At 37.1% G+C, this 21,684-nt stretch overlaps 1 protein-coding gene across 1 annotated transcript in view; it reads right to left on the reverse strand.

Moving 5' to 3' along the window:
- KLHL32 (kelch like family member 32) overlaps positions 1-21,684 on the reverse strand; it is a 121,082-nt gene that overhangs the window by 45,886 nt on the left and 53,512 nt on the right. Inside the window, exon 5 of the mRNA XM_005518222.2 lies at positions 17,485-17,583. Within this exon, the coding sequence (XP_005518279.1) occupies positions 17,485-17,583 (99 nt within the window). The remainder of the gene's footprint in view (positions 1-17,484; positions 17,584-21,684) is intronic.

Consider the following 21,684-nt stretch of genomic DNA (forward strand, 5'->3'; position numbering starts at 1 on the left):
TCAGAAGCCAAAATAAATAATTACAAACCAGAAGAAGAAAAATAGAACTGTATGGTACTACTACATCTTTTTTTTTGTTTTGTTACAGGCTCCCATAACCGTTTAAGGCCATGAGAATACAGAAGTGGAAGCCTATTTCTCTACTATACCCCAAGCTCATCAAAACACCTTCAACATAAATTAAGAAAGATCCATCTTATTCCCAACTAGTATTACAAGAAGGCTCGGCTGATTTTGAGACTCTATCTCTTGATTTCCAGTTTAATTCACTCAAACAGTTTATATATATTTGTTTCTGTGCCAAAATTATCTTTCAGATCTAACAGCATAATGTTTCTCTCCATGGCCCCTCTCCCATCAGTATTTACTCCCTTGATATATTTACAAAAAACAATATTCCTCCTCAGCCCTCATTTTACTAGCCCAAACAAGGCAAACTCTTCTAATCTCAGGTAAAGTGGTCTTCCTCATCATCTTAGTCGACCTTTTCTACACCTCTCACAGTTTGATTTTGCTTATTTTTCTGCATGGACAAACCCTTCCCAGTATTCCTGATTTTTCAGCAGTACCTTTACAAGCAGCATTAATACTTCCTTAGCTTTAGAAATTATCTTGTATGAAATACCTTAGAAGTCAAACTGCCTTTTTCTTGATGCCAACATTAGTAGCCCAAAGTCATCCTATGATTTAATACATGAAAATTCTCTGTAAAATTGGTCCTCAAGTGAGACACAACAACAGCCACTCAGTCTGGCAGGCAAGACAGAAATAATATGACATATTACAAATGGGAATTATGATGCAATAGATTCTACTGAGGATGCTCAGAAACTATTTTCCAATCACGTCTTTAACTGCATTTTGTCTTTGAGTAACAGATCTTGTAATTGTACTGTTCTACACCAGTTACTGGGGGGAGGGGGAAATAAATTCAATTAATTTTAAGACTTTGTTTCAAATTGTATCTGGATCAATGGGCTGAGGCCAAGAGTACGAAGTTCAACAAGGCCAAATGCTGAGTCCTCAACATTGGCCACATCAACCCCATGCAGCACTACAGGCTGGGGTCTGCAAACTGTGCAGTGGGAAAGGACCTGGAGGAGCTGGTCAACAGCAGCTGAACATGAGCCAGCTGTGCCCAGGTAGCCAAGAAGGTCAATGGCATCCTGGGCTGTATAAAGAACAGTGCGGCCTGCAGGACTGGAGAAATGGCTCTCTCTGTACTCAGCGCTGGTGAGGACACAGCTCAAGTGCTATGACCAGTTCTGGGCCCCTCACTACCAGAAAGACATTGAAGAGCAAGAGAGAGTCCAGAGAAGGGCAATGGAGCTGATGAAGGGTCTAGAGAGTGACTCACATGAGGAGTGGTTGAGAGAGGTGGGCGTGGTTAGCCTGGAGAAAAGGAGGCTCAAAGGTGACTTTATCTCTTTCTACAACTTCCTCAAAGGAGGGTCTAGCTAGATGGGGGATGCTCTCTTCTTCTAGTGATAGAAGAGGAAATTTCCTCAAGGAGAGGTTCAGGTTGGACACCTGCAATATTTTTTTTCTTTGGAAGGATTTTTTTCTTTGGTTAAGCATTGGAATAGGCTGCCCAGGGAAGTGGTGGAGTCACCTTCTCTGGAAGTATTCAAGAAACAACGAGACAGCACTTATTGTGATGGTTAATTGACATGGTGGTGTTTGGTCAAAGGTCAGACTTGATCTTGGGGCTATTTTCCAACCTTAATGATTTTATGATTCTATTCTATGAAAAGTAGTTAAGTAAATCCTCCTTAATATACTGGAAACCAAAGTACTAAATCAATATGAAAATCAGTATGAAAACTTTTAGACATAGAAAATAGAAAAAAAAAATTATTTCTAAGTCACAGTACATCAAAGTGCAATTTTTATTCTTAATTCATATTTCCATTACCAGCATGGATGACAGAGGGAGAAGGAAAAAAAATTAAAATCAACATTCCCGATATATCTGTTAATAGAGGTATTAGTGTACCTGACAGTTTCCCTTTCCAATGCCTTTTTAAAAATAACTTGCTATTTTGCCAACATTTAATAAGTCAAGCTGAAGTTTTCCAGCTTCAAGATGAATCACTTGAAATCCCTTGAAAACATCTCTGAAAGCATATTATACATTATTAAGAATAAGCCTGACAGGAAAAGACCATTCTCTTCCATGTTAAAAATATTCAGAATGGAAATAGATCATAGGAGTTTCCATCCCTGTGAACAACTTCCAGTGACACCCCTCATTAAGCCTCTAGAAAAATAATTTGGATATGCTCAGTAACAACTTGTTTGAGCTTTTCAGTCCAAAATCTCCTCACATTTTAGCTGCACTGCCCATAATCTATTCCACGGCTAAGCAAGATTGTCTGCAATCATTGTGCACTGAGGGCCTAATCACAGTGACAAAACCAAATGCTGTAAGTCTGTTTTTCTTGTGGTGCTTGGGATCCACTTTGGAGAGAAAAAGACACTGTCACTTTCAGAAGTATGAAAAAGCCCAGACCAAAGAACACAAGAGCAGATCCAGAGAAGAACCCCAGAGATTACAAGAGGCAAACAGTACTGGAATATAGCAGAAGATTTAGACTCACAATTCAGAGAAGATGTGGCTTCTCAAGGAGGCTGAGTGACTGTTCCTCCAACTACCCTCTGCACACATGTAACTGAAAAATGATAAAGCCTGATAAAAAGCATCATCATCACTAAGTGAAAAAAGGAAGGCAACATTCACAACCCAAGACATTACACTAAATAACAAACAGGGAGCACATTTAAAATTATCAATATACTAATGTTAACTCTCTAGGTATAAATAAGAACAAGGATGTTTCAAACAATGGTTTCATAATGTTTTGAGGACATTTTATTTATGGAACATTTCACTGATATATACATGTGCTCTCTATTAAGCCTGGCAAGGGGACACTTTTCTTAAAACCCCGTTTCAGGGAACAGCCTATCACCAAATGCTAACAGGCACATCTGAAAATTAAGAATTGGAAAAGGTAGCTGAGTTGGTCATCTAATAACACCAGAGAATGAAACAAATGGCCTAAAATAAGTGGAATAACAGGTCACTTAACACAGTTAAATTCAAGTTTCAGAAATGTTTGCAAAAGAATCCAAAGCAACAAAACTTCATTAGAATTTTAAGGCAGCATGCAATACTCTATCTACCAAAATGCTGAATCCAGTGCAGGATAACTCAATAATGAGTATAACTTTGATATAGTTATATATAAAGTCCTCAAAAATTTTGATCCAATGCTGTTAACAGTTTAATGGAGAGTGTAAGTGGAGAATGGTAAGTTTTATCTGCAGAGTCTGCAGAAGACTCTGCAAGAGGAGCATGGGTATTGTCAGGCTTTCCAGGTTAAAAAAGAAGAAAAAAGAGAAAAAAAGAAAAAAAGAAAAAAAAAAGTTAAAAAAAGTGTAGGTATATCTATATCTATCTGGGATCCAGTAACATATATAGAACATATATAATGTTGTTCTATTTGGAACAACATTGACAAGCCATCAGGATGCACTAGGAAGCAGTCATAAATAGCAACATCAGTTCTCAGAACTGTGCTGTGGGGGAAAAAAAAAAAAAAAAGCAGCTCATGTCATAAAATGCACACCCAGTACTGCCCAATAAAAGAAACAAGCCCTCTTGCTGCTTCAACATTACATTTTAAATCTACTCTTATATTATTGGTCCCAGTGCTGAAGTCCAAACTTAAAGGATACTTAAAAACTGCATGTTGGAAAAGTAACCTTGCAAGATTTTAGGTCCTCAACTTAGTTTTTTTAAGAAAGTCTCCTGGAGGATTTGATCTTGAGCAAAGATATTTATAACATGAAGAGAATATATGAAAGGAAAAACAGCTCTGACTAAATTTTCAGAAAATAGTTTCTGGTGCATGAATGTAGGATCAGAGCTGCCCTGGACAAGGGACTAGAAAGTACAGGACTGTTTGCATTGGCTTCATGGGATTAGGTACATTTTGCAGCTCTGCATTAAAAAAAAAATGACTGCAATAAAACAAGTTTTTTTGACAACTGTCTGTACAGGTAAAGAAGGAAATATTTGTGCAATTTGACCACTGGGGTTATAATGGTTTCTCATTCCTCTCAAAAGCAAGAGACTTGTTGCAGCTGCAGGAAGATATGAGAGTACCCAGCAGTTAAAAGAACCTGACTGTAAGTATATGAATGATAAAAAGGCAACATTTCCATTTTATTTGGAAAACTGTTATTTTCTCAGGTATCTCTATGCTCCTGCAATATCTGACCTCAGCTCAAAAATCACTAAGAATTTTATTTTTGTTGCTCATAGCACTAAACCAAGGCAAATACTCATTTTACAGAAGAAAAAAGGAGAAGCAGAAGGATAATTTAAAAGATTTCCCATGATGGAGACTATACAAAGAACAGAACCTCAAATGCCTGGAACCCACTCCAGTGCTCAAGTAGATAGGTAATTCCTGTCTTCACCAACTTTAACAGAATTTTAAGTTACGTATAATGTTACCGTATACGGTTCAATATATTAGAAAATGTCTGAAACATGTATTGTATAAACATTATACCCCAGTAAAATAAAACTCTCTACAACTATCTTTCCCCAGATTTATGCAGTGAAAAGATCATCTCTTTTTCCTCACAACTAGGAGTGGTGTTATTACTAGGTTTACAATGTAATAATCAGAACTGATTTCAAGAGGAACAGCATTAAAAGGGATAGTGGTAGGCCATAAATAGGCAGAAAAGTAAAAGAATGAAAAAAATCTGGAAGAACCACTGAATTTAAAACATAATCAGTACATGTGAAGATCAAGAGGAGTTTGCTTGTTTTTCAGAGAATCACAGCATTAACTAGGTTGGAAAAGACGTTTGAGACCATCAAGTCCAACCTATGCACTAACACCACCTTGTCAACTAGATCAAGGCACTAAGTGCCATATCCAGTCTTTTCTATACACTTCCAGGGACAGTGACCACCTCCCTGGGCAGCCAGTTCCAACAGCAAATCACTCTTTCTATGAAGCATATCTTCCTAATGTCCTGCCTAAACTTCCTCTAGCACGATTGTGCCCTCTGGTCCTGTTGCTAGTTGCCTGTGAGCAGAGATGGACCCCAGCAGGCTACACTCCTTTCAGGGTGTTCTAGAGAGCGATAAGGTCTCCCCTGAGCCTCCTTTCACTCTCCAGGCTGAGCATATTTTAAGCATAATTGACTTGGGATTTACCTGTCATTCTTTCAGTTAGAAATTATTACGATTCTGACTTTCAAAACTAGAAAACCTGGAAAGGGTGAAGGCCAAATGTAAAAAAACAGGCCTTGACTCAACATCAAGTTTGATTTTCTACATCTGACCTTCAGTAGTGCCAAAAAAGTCACAAGGCCTCCCAAAATTAATTCATATGAATGTTTACACTGCTGCAGGTGCCAAACACCAGCAGGAATGCAGGAGCCTTCAAAGATCATGATGACTCTTGTCCATTTGTTTCTAGCAGTTCTTACCAAGAATAAAAAATAATTCAATCCCTCACTTCCAAATCTCAAACAGCTTACATTCAGAATCTCTTGATTTAGCATAAAGCCTTTTTTTTTTTTCCACAGAGAAGAACATTTAATCAATGCATCATATATTTAAGACAACCAAATGATGAAATTTTCACTGACTTCAAGGTTTCACCTTAAAGACACCACCTTTAAAAGCTGAATAGATCATTGTGGGCCCTGTTTCTAACTGTTCACAACTACAGATATGTGTCAGGATATCAATCCTGTAGAGTTTGAATGGCACCTCTCCAGAATTTCCCTTTAAACATAATAGAATCAAGTGAAGCAACGTATGTGGAGAATGACCTGGGAGTCCTGGGGGACAACAAGGCTGCCCATGTGCCAGCAGTCTGTCCTTGTGGCCAAAAAGGCAGACAGTGTCCTGGAGTGCATCAAGAAGAACATTGCCAGAAGATCGAGGGAGGTGATCCTGCCCCTTCACTCAGCCCTGGTGAGGCACATCTGGAGTGCTGTGTCCAGCCCTGGGCTCCTCAGAAAGAGAGAGACCTGGAACTCCTGAAGTGGGTCCAGCAAAGGGCTACAAAGATGTTTAGGGGACTGAAGCATCTCTGTTACAAGGAAAGACTGAGGGAGCTGGACCTGTTCAGCCTCAAGAAGAGATGATTGAGAGGGGACCTCAATAATATATCTGAAAAGAGGGTGCCAAGAGAATAAAGCCAGGCTCTTCCTGGTGGTGCCAAGCAATAGAACAAGAGGCAACAGACACAAACATAGGCAGGAAGTTCCACCTGAATATGAGGAAAGAACTCACTGTGTACTGTGCAGGTGGAGTACTGGAACAGTACTGCTCAGAGAGGTTGTGGAGTCTCCCTCACTGGAGATATTTGAGAACTGCCTGCATACATTCCTGTGCCATCAGATGACCCAGTTTGAGCAGGAAGGTTGGACCAGGTTGGATCCCAATCTGATCCATTCTGTGACACTCTTTCACAGAACACTGGAAAAGCATTTAAAGATGAGATATAGCTCAGTTGCTTCAAAAAGAATGTACTTCTGCAGAACAGTCATTTCTTTCAAAAATTAACTACAGCTTACTGAAAAAGACTTTAGCCAATGATTGTTGCATGAAATGTTACAAAAGCTAGTCCTTCTCAAATACAAGTTTCAGTAAGAAATGTTGCTAAAATATTCAAATTTCAAAGATTTCAACCACACTTATAAGCAAAACCCTATCAACAACTTGGGTTACATATGCCTAATATTGCTTGTTTTCCCCCACCTTCAAAATATTCACCACACACACACATCATTTTTGCTACTTGTTTTGCTCCTTTTCAAGAAATTGTTTAACCTGTTCAAATTTTGGTCCAGGGATGAATGGTACTATGTGAGTCCAGAACTTGATTAGGAATACATGGAAGTTAAGACTTACAACACTACCTAGGGCAGTCAAATAATTTCAAGTGTTTGGTTACAGTAAACTTACACTAAACTTTCAACTACAGTAAACTTTTAATAGCAGCCTTGGGGATCCTGGACATCAGCATTGCATACATGTACTTTCTACATACTTCAGTTCCTCATGAAGATGGTAATGCTGCAAATATGAGTAAAAATACTGAGAGGGAGGCAAACCCAAATACAAACATACATAAACACTGATTTGGGGCATGGTGTATGGCAGCAGGCCTTCCCCCCTGGTGTTTTTCATGTCCACAACATGCCATCTCAAGTCAGTTTGGCTTCCAATCCTAGTGACTGCTAGCAACTGAACATACCTGAGGTTGCTACAATACATCCCCATGACAAGCAGGTGTGCTGAGATGCTATGGAAACTCAGGGCCCTTTACATATATAATTAGAATAGATAGTGCTTCCAATTAAGAAGAAGGAAACAATGAAATGGAATTTAGAAAAAAATTCCACTATACAGCTTTGAAAACTTCCACAACAAAGGTGAAAGTGCTTACAAGACAAGTTCAGCCAATATATCACTACCCCTCTAATCCAGAGAACACAACAGCTCCCATAAAAATGTAGAAAGAATTTCATGTGCTACCAGTTCAGTACCTACTGAATTGTAAATAAAAGCCCTGGTTTAAGATCTAATGCTGCCTATACAGATAGACACACTGTGACAGAAATCACAAATTCCATAAAACTGTTTAAACAGATGAGAAATTTAACAACTTCCTCCAAATTAATAAACAGATGTTTTTAATATATTACAAAAAAAAGTCAGGTGAATGAAATTACAGGCATTTCTCATGTTTTTCATATTTGAAATAACACATTTCCAGGATGCTATTTATGTTAATAAAGTTGTTGATGCCACTAATCTTTAGGCTAGTATCTTCAATTTTTAGAACTAGTGAGAAGAATGAGGACAATTTATAACCTTCAAAGCTCTGATTACATATTGGCTGAAGATTCAGTAAGTCATTACAGCATGTATACATTTATATTCATTCTGGTTTCAAGGCCTATTCAGTACCTTGGACAGAAAGGTGTCTTTATTCTAAACAGAGTTAGTCTACATCACTATTCAAGTGAAAGTGCAAATTCTTCACAAAATACAAATTTTACTCATGCAGCCGTGCAAACAAAATATCATAAACAATGGAAAGTGTTAAAATTCTGCTACAAGATCTACTGGAAAATATCAAAAGCCTTATATGAAACTTGTTTCTTTTTTGTGGCCCCTATAAACATAAATGGTTTAAGAGTATTTAACAGTATTTAATAGCAGTTAAAAAGAGATGATAATCTGGAATATTTCCATTTCTGAAGCTACTTATACATAGCTTGGGCTTACACAATTTTCCTTACAAATCTTTCTTCTTAATGAGCACAATTAGTTGAGCATGTTGCAAGCAGTTCAGGTAGATGGATCACACAGTAATGATTAAGCCATCAGAAAAACATAAAAAATGGTGGGGCAGGTTATCAACTGCAAAATTCATACGTTTGTATCAAGTCTGGATTTCTTTTGCCTTTAATGAGAAATGGTTTACAAAAAAGATTAAAATGCAAATACTGCATAACTGGAGAATGCATCAACTTGGATCCTCATTACTTCAGTCCATCTTCACCTTTAAATAAACAAGGTTTTGAAAATCTTGTCTATTAAACTGACTGAAAAATTAAAATAAAATTTACAAGGTCTTTTTGACATCTTTTAAAGACAGAGCAGACTGAGTCATTCACTATTTTCCTTAGTCTAATACATCAGGTGATAAGTTGCCTCCTGAAATTCCATCAAATAATGCATTTTTTCATTCATTTTCTTAAGAAAGATTTTGCTACTTCATTTAGAACTTGAAATTGACCCCTGTGGAAATAATAATAGTGTATCTAAAAATAGAAAGTAGACAAGAGGTAAAAGATATTTACTTCATAATGAAGAATTAAAAAAATCAGTTTTACTTGGGGTAAGCTAGTACAGAGGAAAGAAAAGACGAACAATTAGCTCTCTACCACAGTGATACTTCTAAGATAAAATCAGATTGTAACTCACTTCAAGCCTAGTGTTCTCTTCAGGTTCATAGGTTACAAATGATTTATAGTCACCATTTCGTACTTAGCATTCTGGCTTTTCCCATATTGTAAATACTTTATAATCAAAAGATTTTCTTTTGTCAGAAATACATTTGCTAAAATGGCTTAACACAACTCAAAGTGCTACGGAAGAAAGCAAATTTAAGTAAAATTTCTCTCTGCTTCCTTCCAGGAGTTAAAAACTCCCTCTCTATGTCTGGTGCCTATATTCCTCTTCTTTCACATTAGAGCTGTAAGTCTCCTCTTTCAGGTCACGTCTTCCACATAAAAGTGCTAAACTAATGCCGCTTAATGACAAATTAATGTCCATGAATAAAAAATACACCTCTAATAGCACAGAGTAATTTGCCATTACAATATCATCATTGGACATGCCCCTGGTTTAATACGATGTATTTAATTCATAACTTAATGAGTGATATATAAAAAGAGAGAGATGAACCCTGCAATTACATTTATGTGAGTCTGTCACCTTATTTGTAAAACCTTAGAGTCATTTACATTCAAATTAGAACAAATGAGTGATTTCACAAAATGCAGTGATAAATGACCATTGCTGCACAAGACAGAACTGTATTTCCTGTGAAAACATTAACAGTTTCCTATTATTTGTTAAAAATTACAATGCATATTGCCCAGTGTTGTGTGAATAATGACTTTTTTACTGATTAGGTCAGAAGACTAATACAGAGTAAAAATAAATAATTTTTCTTTTCATTTTTTCTGATTTTAGCTTGAATTTCTCCGCTCAAACTGTTATGGACTCACACTGCCACCTGCTGTCCAGACCTGGGGAGGAAGGGCCCCGACTGCCTCATTCCAAGTCCAGTTCAGCCATTCTATCTTCTGAATGTCATTTCTTGCAATAAACAAAATTTTCCTGCAGACTTCTAAGTGGACATGTCGCTGAGAGCACAAGAAGATAACGATAGCTGCACTACCCAATTACAAATACTTCCATTTTGGGGGCTCATGAATCCAAACTGCCTCAACTCATATGGAAAATTTTAAGTGAAATACACTGGAGACCAGGAGGGACAGGGAGAACATAAAGCATTATTATTGATCAGATGGTAATAAAACCAAAGAAGAATTTTGTACGCTAAGCATTCTGGCATTCATCAGCTCCTGTTTAGAGCTTTATAAAAATACTGGAAAGATTCCAGAAGCAGAAATCTTTCAGGGACTGATGGACAGAAAGGTCATCTAAAGAGTCCACACTGGCTTGAATGACATGGGAAGGGCAGGGAGGGAAATGGTGAAGCAATACAATTTCCCTGTCCCTATTAAAACACATGGCAAAGCTGCTCGCCCTTCCTGACAGAATGTGCAAAGAGATGGCAGATACAGCACTAACTGCCTCTTCCCAACTTGTCACCTCTCCTGGAACTTTGCTGCAGAGGACTGGCAAGGTGTATCCATACAACAACTTAGACAGCTTGGGAGCTTTGATCTTGCCAGCAGTAGTTCACCTAGATGTTGCAGCATAATTTTTTTTACACATCCATCATCAGTTTCAATTAACACTGCAGATAAAAAGCAGCAAGTGGATTACTTGAGAATGGCATGCAAAGTGACTGGCTATTATCACCGGCATATTTTCATTTTCCTCACTGATACCAAGTAAAAAATGGAGACAACTACCATCATTTTTCTTCCAAGTCCCATTTTAGATTGGAATCCTCACTAGTGCAACAACACTTCATATATATATATATAATCTCTGTAATATATCGGTATATTAAAGAGATAACAGAAAAAAAATTCCCAAAGTTATTTTTGAGCTTTCTCCAAGAACTTTTCTGATGACTATCAATAGCTCAATGACAACAAGCTGACAAAAGTTCCTCCTTCAAAAAATAGCACAGCAAGAACTGGTTGCGTAACACTTAAAACCAGAAAAATATAAGACATTATTTTTGTCTACTTTGTATTCTTAGCATGGGAAGGTAACTTCACCACAGGATAAAGTTGGTTGAGCTAAGCTTGCTGGTGGTGACTAATTCTGGGGGATTGAGGGGAGTGTGCAGAGTGTGCATGCATGTACTTAGATTAAAAACTCTGTATTAGTTAGAAAAAGCAAGCCTTGGTTGCTAGATGACCTTTAGATTTTCTTTCCAGCAGTTTAATTCAGTCTATATGAAAAACCCAGGAGCTAAAATCCCAACTGATCTGGGGCTTCTAGCAATACAAAGGTGATGCTCTCAATCTCTGGTGTACAAATTAATTCATCTCTGAAGGAGTTTATCTTGAAAGTTGGGATTGTCATTGGCACCATTCCAAATGGAGAAGTTTGGTTTAAGAAAAATAAATAGCTTTGAAGCTCTGGCCTACCCACATATATAAACCATGCACATGCCTCCTTTTAATTCCACACACAAATTCTTCTGTAGCTTTTTCCACTTAAAAACAGTAACATATTTCAATCTACAACACCTTCAAATAGTTTAAAATTAGAATAAGAAAATATTTAGATCATTTGGCATTTGTACACCAGGAAAAAAAATTGGGTTTTAAGCCTAAATTGACCATTTCAGTACAAGATTACAAATCAAATGCACCTACCCAAGACAATTTGCCTGCTTCAATCATTACCATGAATTATTCCAGGAGGATTTATGAGTTGATTAATCTTATTTCTGTATTCCAGGTCTGATCCTCCTCACTGTCTGCTTTTGTATACAAGAATCCAGAGCGGGACAGTACAGAGGCAGCTCCAAGAAAATTACAGTTGACTGCAGTTGTACAATGCTGTCCTCAGGCTTATTTTCGTCACTCACCTAAAATGTTCTTTCCTTTTTAGCTTAAATTAGCTGTCTTTAAAGATGGTATGACTGACATCAATAGCAAGCAAGCATATATACCCGTAGCAGAGTTCCGTTTAATGAAATGAAGTTTCTAAAAAGTAATCTGGTACATTTAACATTTAGCAGGGAACCTAATGCACTTAAAAATAATGGGAAAACTGGCATCAAACTTTCAAGTTCGCTTGAAACAAAAACATTTAGGATCCCAAGAAAAATTTTTACAAGTCAGAGTAACTTCAGTGGCAATCAGGATCATCACTGCTCTTGTGTACTATACCTGCTTCTCCGAGGAACTGTGAGAATAAGAAATCATTTCCAGCATTATGTACAAGGACAGTCATTTCAAATAAGTCTGTACTGAAACTAGGCTACTGTCCAACCAATACACATAACATAAACGATGTCCCAGACTCTGTCCAGTGTGTAAACTTCATCTGTTCTTCACAAAAGTTGCCTAAGCTGGCAGCAAAAAATTAAAGGGATAAATGCTCTCTAACAGTCATGCCACATCCTGCCTCTCAGAAATGCTTTGGACTGTTCTGCAACTTCTGAACTCCTCACCCACAACTATTATACCTTGAATGTAATTCAGGTACTAATTCTAATACCTAGAACTCCACTGGAAAAAAAAAAAATTATTGTACTTCAGAATAAACAGAAAGATCACTTAGCTTTAAGATTTCAATTATGGACAGTTCAATATCCCAGATCCCTGAATACCAGTGGAAATCAACCTCTGCTTTAAAAACCAATTACTACCCACACAATACTGAGCTGATGTTGATCAGTAGAAGGAAATTCCATTAAAAACTTATATTCTCAATAGCATTCCTTCCTTATTAAGACTCTTTGATTGTTGAAATAATTTGCAGTTTGTGGCTCTCTGGTACTGAATACACAAACAGTTGAGAAAAAAGACAAAAACTTCTTAGATCTACAACCAGTTATGTAACTAAGACATACTCATGAAACAAACATATTTATGTTCTGAATAAAGATTTTAATACATTTATTCTCTTGCATAAGAATAAAGTTGTAATGTATCCTTCAGAAAAACATTCACAAGCTTTAAAGTGCAAAAATAGGTCATCACAAACACACTACCTAATACCAACAGTTCAATTTAAAAAGTACATTTTCATATGTCCACCACATTTAATGCCTTTAACTAGCTATCTCTTCCTTTCTCCTATGTCATATGGCAAATATGATCCACTTTTAAAAGGGAAAGGAGATATTCAGACCCATAACCCATTCCTGTTATATTTCAAAGTTTGCCTATTGGCTGCAGCTCTCTGCATTAGCCTCCTTTGAAAAAACCTCAGCCAAAACTGACAGTGCATCTGAGCTGGAGGAGGAACTTGGGAAACAAGAACCTAAGAGAACTGGATGTGCACACGGCTGCAAATGCGGTGTGAGTGATCACAGACCTCAGTGCCACTGAAGGTACACAAAGTTCAAGTCTTTAGCTCTCCCACACCTCTGGAGCAGTTAAGAAAAATCGCATTGCCTTACCGTTTGTTCAGCCTGAGACAGATGTGTGCGCTTACAAGCCTTGTTTCAATGTTTAATGTACCTGAGAATTATGCAGATGACATGAGAGATTCATGAATATGTATGTATCTCAAATAAAATACATCAGCATGCTTCAAAAGAGTCCCCTTCTACAAATGAAGCTAGAAACAAAACCCCCAAACAGCAGAGGCTGTGGAATAATCATAATTCAAGGTATGACAACGCTGGTATGGGGGGAGAAGTCTGCACTACACAAAGCTGGAATTAAGACCTAAAGTATGGAATACTTGGGCATTTCTCTTGTTTGCAAATAAAGAAAATTATTTACCACAGTTGTAAAATAAAAACTAATAAATTATCAATCTAAAATGAGCATGAGTTTTCAAATGAAAATATTGATTCAACATTAGATACTACAGAACATTTGATAATGAGAAGTTTATAGATGATAAAATGCATTTAATAAACTAGCAGTGTTGTCAGAAACCTCCACTGCATTACCTAATTAAGGGTAGGGAGAAAATATTCCTTGCCTTTTTCCTGTTGTTCATTTGATTGAGAATTCTTTAAAAAAATTTCCATAAATGCAATTTAAACAATTTGTTACAGAAATTTTTTTGAAATTAATCAAAAAATTAAAGTCCTCCAAGCTGTTTAGTCTGTAAGAAAGGATCTGTCATAGCCAAAATAACATTTTGTTAATTCTGAGACCAAGATGAAATTCCTTAAAGACCAGTCAATATAAAAGTCAGCATCGGCTGGAAATTATTCTGTCCCCAGTGAACTACAAATAATTCTTGACAATGAGACACTTCAGCAATCATCTTAGATGAATCAGATCACTACAATATTCTTTGGAACTTCATAGACTACCAATGTGCCTTGAAACAGACACATGAATGGGCAATGCCAATTGCATTTGTAGCAAAAAAAAGCCATCCTCATTGAAATGCATGGAATTATTACAGGTTCCAGATAAAAGTATCAAAAAGAGATGAAACTGTTCAAGATGGTGCCAATGAACTGTCAGGCTGGAACATCTAGAGAAGAGCTGGAACAAGTGCTAACAATAAGAGCAGCACTCATACAGGAAAAGCTTGGTCTAATCAAAACAGTTAAAGACAATCCTAACAAGTTAAAACTCTGTGTCATCATCACACAACAATAAATGACAGCTAGATCCTACACACTGTGTGTCCTGAATTTAGGCTAAACTAAGCTAAGTTCAATGATATCTGAACAACTCAAAACAGCATGAAACTAATTCAGTAGCACTGTATATGAAGAATTCTGGCACACTCATTCATCAAAGAAAAGAGAAAGGGCAAGCACTATTCCCTTTCCAGCATCTGTATCACAGCACCTGGGACAACAAGACGCCCCAGTTACCAACTGCAGAGAGGATAAGTGGTTTTAAGGAAGCCTTCCTTAGCTACTTGGATTTTATTTGCAGATAATACTAATATAAGGCAAGAGCTATTTTTTAAAATCACACAATAATACAAAGAACAGAAACAGATTTAATTAGTTTGAACCTGAAAGATATCACTGTTTTAACATGCAATACCTTGTTGGCTTCTGTTAAAAAGACTTACAGCAACTACTCAAGGCTGATTACTTGCATGGACTGCAACTTTAAAAACAAGAAAGACAAGTAAATTCTTACTGCAATTTATTCTGACTGCAAATCTGTATGCCTCGCTGAGGTGAACTTGGTAAAATAAATACTGCAAAAAGAGTAAAATACAGCCTAAATCCCAACACGATGTAAGCTACAGCCACCCCACAGATGTGCATGCAGATTCCAAACCTTTACAATGAGACCCTGATTCAAAAATAGTTTACAGAATTAGCACTGCTTTCTGTCTTCCAACACATATTCTCCTCCTTTTTCTCCTGTTCTTCATCCACCACCTTATTCCCTACCTCCCTTACTGTAAATCTGGACACTGGGTCCCACTTCCTCTTAATTTTTACAAGAGTGTAGCTCCAGTTGTCCTACCCTGGCACACTATTCAGGGCACAACAGTGCTTTTTCACATCTTTCACACATCTCACAGCAACTGCAGGCCACAGAGCTGTGGTTTCTATGACTCATGGTAATCTTGTAAGTAGAAAGAGAAAAACCATGCAAATAAACATATGCATGAGATAAAATGCATCAAAAGACATGAGCTCAACAGGAAAAGCAATAGCAGGAGAGGAATTTAAATGCCTCTGATTCTTTTGCAAATTATTTTGTGGTTAGACCTCATCTTAAAGGGCTTTTCCAACCTAGAAGTTTCTCTGACTGTCATGTTCAGAGAATTTTTACTGGTCTGTTAATTACAGAATAATTTGGAAGAAATATTTATTCACTCCAACCTGTTGGGTTTTTTATGGGGCTAGTGTGATTTTGGGGTTAGTTTATTTTCTTAATTCATTAGCAATCTATTCCTAAATAATTGACTATAGCTTGCACATTAAGGACAAGATTCAAAGCACTGCTGACCCTGTAGTTTTCTGTCTTTCCCCTGCAATGGCCTTGGGATTAAAAGTATTAAGAAGGTGCTAAGAGAAGAGCTACAAATACCAGAGGCTACTCAACACAGGTAATAGAAAAAAGTTAGCACAAGAATTTATGTTGAGTATACACCTCCTCTTCCTACATCCTCTCACACCCTTACTTGATAAGCACAACAAAAAAAAAACTTTTCCTACTCTTTAATATTTTCTATAGCTTCTTTGCTGCAGTAGTCTCTTTAGTTCAATTTCTGACAAAGTGAGAGCCACATAAGCATCAAAGACATACTCACACTGACTGGTTTGTTCGAGGACCATTAAATACATTGTATATGATTACTAGTGTTACATTTACATCTTTCTCACTACAGTAACCCCTCGCCATGCCTGCCTGACAATTACTAAGTCAAATGGGTTTGTGGCTTATTTGATATCTCACAGTTCTTATTCCTCAAACCAACCATGTTTGCCATCACAACCCATGCCTTTTTTTCTCAGGAAAATGAAATCTCTCCTTGCATTCCTAAAAAAAAAATAATATACCAATTGCAGCACTCTGTCAGCTCCTTTACGTTTCTAATCAATTTATAATACACAAATGAGTACCACCTTATTATCTGAATATACATTTTGAAGGGTTTCCTAAGGTTAACACTCAGAACAGATTCTTTCTCTGTAAGACACAAAGCCTTCAAGTACATCCTGAAGTTCTTAACACGAGATCCGGCATGCCCCTGGTACTCAGGAGCTCAGCGTGCTGCCAAGCACACTCCAACTGTTCAAAGGCAGCTACACTGTTGGAAGGCAAGAGCATACTAAGAGCGCTGTGCTGATGTGCATCTCCATGCCCAAGTGTTGCCCAGGTGCAGTTAACACATCTGATTTCTGTGTGACAGTCAGAAACTGTGCTGAAAAGTTACCAAGAGGAGGAAACAGTTCTGTAGAACTGCTATTGCCATTTTATTTTTAGAAGGCTTTTCACAGATACCCGTCAAAGCCGTGTTCTTGCTGTCATCATAACCCATTTCCTATACAATCCAAGCACAAAAAAAAAAAAAAAAAAGAAGAAAAAGCAACTTTACTGCAACTCAAATTTTTTGTTTGATAAAGACATTGACATTATAGGCATAAGGCCTATTGAGAATAAGGTGCCATTATAATAAACCCTATTCCTTCAGTGAGAGGCTGTAGTGCCCTGGAATACACATCAATATTCTGTTGTGAATTACATGTCTGAATTTGTCACAACACCCATGATCCCAACAGGGAAATATCTTTACATTTGGTACACTGAAGTAGAGGAAAGTAAATTCCCTGGTAAAAGGGGGAATCAAACTCACGCGTGCTGATAGCAATCAGTGGATCATTCTTGTTTTCAGGAATGACATGGACAAAATGGATGGAGGGATAAAGCATCTACCATAAATTGAAATCCAAATTACACCCAAAATTCAGATCTCCTGGAATTCGGTATTTGCCATTTAGATTACACCAAGTATTGCACTAATAGTCTCCTACTGAAATTTGGCTTGAAACAGAAGGGTACCAAACAGAAACAGCTGATCAGGCCAAAAAGCCTCACCTCAATGAGATAGTGAGAACATAAACTGAGAAGCTCCAGCAGCTGCAAATGACTCCCAGCTGCTAGGACATCCTGTATCACCCCTGGTTCCAAGAGGATCTGTAAAGAAGAAAATGGAAGGTTTGTCATCTGGAAGATGTACTCAGAGTACTTGTAGAAAATATTAAAGACCTTTGTTATTTCAGATATTTAAGTCAACATAAAGAGCAGAATACAATTAAGCATATAGAGAAGACTTTACAGAATAGGGAGAGATTTTCTAAAGTTCATCTGAATTTCCCAAAAGATTTTTAAACTTTTTTTGGTTATTTTCTTTTTCCTGGGAGTGTTCTTAAGTTATAATACCCCCAAAATTCTTTGAAATTAAATGTGTGCTGTTTAAGGAGACTTTCAAAATAACAGAACCTCCTTTTGTTATGTGTATACTTCGATCCTTCCACATATACTGATGAATCAGGCCAATAGAATTGACTTAGAAACCTCCTCTATTAATATTATTCATGCATTTAAAACATATATACACCAGGAACACCCTGCCTATTCTGCACAGAGTCACTTTATAATTTTCCTAACCACTGTCTTCATTTTAGAGAGCAGGGCTCTGAAAGCACAATGAGCATGTTGCTGGGGAAGTGCCAGAAAGGGCTTGGAAACAAAGACTGACTATTCAGTTGCTTGCTCACATGAAACTCCTACTCATTTCAATTAAAATCATGTACAGGCAGCAGTAAGGATAATTGGGCCACAGCTCACAGACCGCTGTCTTGGGGTCAGCTTGTTAGAGCATTCCTTTTGGGATACAAAAATGTCCTTGGGAATATGGACACTGATCAACTTCTTATTAGCAATCAGACTACAGACTATCCAGACTAAAATTTTTTAAGTAGCACAACTTCCACAAAAAAAATCAGAAATACATGAGAAAAATTAAATTTTCAAAGATGTTTGCATTATACAGTTTTATCCTTGTACTTCCCCCAGCAACTTTGGTTTCACACCACATGAGGTCAGTCTCTCACTGCTCCACGGGGAAGTAAAGCTTGCTTTCAGATCCTTCTCTTCTTGCCCACACAATTCAGTTTTATTTGTATACCTCAAATGCAGCGGAATAATGGAAATGAAAAACAAAAGGAAAGATACTCAACTGCATCTTTTGTATTTTAACTGTTTTTGAGGGAAATGAAAAAGAACGTGTATGCATTTCTTCAATCAAAACCATGAAATATCTCCACCATAAAGCATACATTAGGAGGAGAAGAGAAGGTGATTGATCCTTGCTTATATCAAGAACTCATTTGAGTTCTGGCAGTGTATGACATCCTTAATACTTCTGCAAATCCCTACATTTATTAATACAAGGTTTTAAGTGAATATTATATGTCATTTACATACTGTATAAAATATGAAGGTTCTTTATCTAGCCAGAAATCCATGTAAGTATCCTAATGTAAATGAGAATCAGGCCCAGCACAACCCAGGTTTTTTTCTGACGCTACTGAAGTTGCTATGTGTGATGAGACGTAGTTGAACAGAAAGCTAGAATGGATTTCAGTTACAAAAATGTCTCCAACAGACACAGATATTAAAATAAAAAAAAAAAAAAAAAAAATAAAAGCACCTCACTCTCAAGTATTTTCAAGTCAGAACTCAAGGTCAAAATAAACAAGCTGTTATAGACCTTGCAGTGTTTTTTATTCAGACATGATTGACACTGAGGAAGCTGCCATCCCTATGGCATGTTACTTACTAAGTGTCAGCCAGAGAACCAGAACCGTAAGAAGATTAGTACCTTGTAGACATAGACAAACTATATTTAACTATGATGATACTATTGTATTTTAAAGCTACAGCAATCCATTTACAAATAATACTAGTAGCAGTAGAAGATAAGAAGTAGGACAAGAGGCAAGGAGGGTGGCTAGCTACTGTCTAGAGGTGATTTGCATGAAGTCAGCAACAAAAGTTCATTTCAAGGTGGCAGACACATTTTCTACATGTTCTTACTTTTGTACAGCCCTCCTATACCATGCAACCTATATCCTACTGAGGAAACAGATTCACTTTTGTGTTTCCCAAGATAACAGAGAAAATTCTAGTTTATCTCTTCGCAAACCTTTGCTTTAAATGGAATTATTTGAACTTTCATTCAATACTCATTTGGATATAGGCAAAAATACTAATTCATCTCTGCTAAGCATTCACCATTGGGAAACTTTATGCTGGGAAATGCACAAGGGAAAGAAAATGCCAAGTAAAGAAGGAAGAAAATATTGCAAGCCTTCCTTCTACTGAAACTGGAGTAATTCACAATTATTCCACACCTTTGAGCTTTTATACACTAAAGCAATTGTTTGGTTTTTATTAATTACCAGCATAGGTATTTCTATGTTATACAGGCCTTCCAGCTCAATATTAACAGTAAATGCACATAAATACCACCAAATACACATCACAAGTACACACAGTGACTGACTCTCCTCTGCTTGTCTAACTCTCACAACAATAGCTCTGAGGTCTACAGAATGTTGCTTATTGCAAATTAAGGAAAGTGAAACCAAGGTTTACTTTGGATTCACAACTTCAAAATTCACCATTAAAATTTTAATGTGAATAAATAGAGAGAAGCTTAATCATTCTCTGTAATCCATGCTCAATCCAAGCATTATGAGGCATAATTACTGGGGCAGAAACTGAAGAGTAATTTAGACTCATCAAATTCAGACAAAAGCTGCAGCCTTCACCAGTGAAGAATGTGCTTTCTCACAACACAGGCTATATTAGACTGGTTGCTGTACTATTTTTACATTAAGATTAATTAGATGCAATTCAGGTATTGCACCTGGCTGCATCTCACAATCACCCCTCTATTCAGTCCTTATTTCTAAGGGTTGATTTTCCTTATACCTTCGACTTCTCACTGTATACAACAGGCAGATCTTGTGATACATGAGTAACTTCCTTTCCTAAGCCATCAAGCCTGACATACTGCTCATTTTCAAACTGATCTACTTTGATAAACTACCTTGTTCTTACAATGACTGTTTTCAAACAGGAAACCTGCTCCTCAAAGCAATCTTTCTACTCTCCACCATGCCACAAACCCTCCAGAGAGGATGCACAAAATACAGTCTGGTCCCTACTGTGGTCAGATCCACAGACCAAGGGATTCAAGCAATGCAAAACTTGGATATTTGTAACAGAATGCTAAGGTCACAAGATACAGAAAGGCAGATTACACAATTTCTTACATCCACTATTTTTAGATACACAATTTTAATCTGGGAATTTATCCACTTAAGCTTTCTGCAATGTATCCACAAAGTATTTCTGCAAAAGTAGAAGATTTTAAATTAAACTTGACCTTGTAAAGCATTATACTGAGGCAGAAAAGGGAATTTTATAACCAGTCACATTATTACAGGAACACATGGGCCTTAACAACCTGCCCCATATTTTTACCCTCCAGCCAGCAGTTCAAAACTAGAATTTATTCCCTCTTACCATAAGATTTCTCTCTTCCTTTCCCAGCTCAACCTGCATCCTCTCCAACACCTTAGGACAGTGGGTAAGCATGGGAAAATACTTAACTGGTATCACGTAAGATCCAATCTTGTTTGAGACTTGTGGCAACAGAATGAATAAGAACCACCAACCTTTCCTAAGAACAAGTACTCAGGCCTCACCTCCACATACTCTTTTAATGCTTTCTGTACCCAGCCTCCTACAGCCAACAAAGAACTACAGACCTAAAAAAAAAATTCTAAGATCAGAGGAAAGAGGACAGTAACAGCCAAAAAAGAATGAAAAGGAAACTCCTTAAACTGTCCTTTCCAATAAGGCAACTTACAGCCTGAGGGAGAAGGTAAGATCCAGATTAATTATCACCTCTGTGGAGTCTCATGAGGTTTATATCTGGAAAGAACAACTAGAACATTCTATTCTCTGAACACTGCAGGCCACTATATTTAATCCACATATTTTTAAAGACACTAAACAATAGCTACTTTAGCCCCAAGAAGGCTAAACTGCATACTCAGACAAAGATCGAGAGGTTGAAGACACACTTTTATCACCTTCATTCCAGCTATTCATATATCCCCCATATTTTTCTCATTGCCATACAGCTGTTTGTGGGACAATGGAAAAGTGAGATGGTGGCATGATTCACATTAAAAATACATCAGTATTATGCTGTAACAG

Source organism: Pseudopodoces humilis, chromosome 3 (assembly GCF_049639895.1).
Source record: "Pseudopodoces humilis isolate 2021_Gansu_Grassland_sample_001 chromosome 3, ASM4963989v1, whole genome shotgun sequence".
NCBI classification, from domain to species: domain Eukaryota; kingdom Metazoa; phylum Chordata; class Aves; order Passeriformes; family Paridae; genus Pseudopodoces; species Pseudopodoces humilis.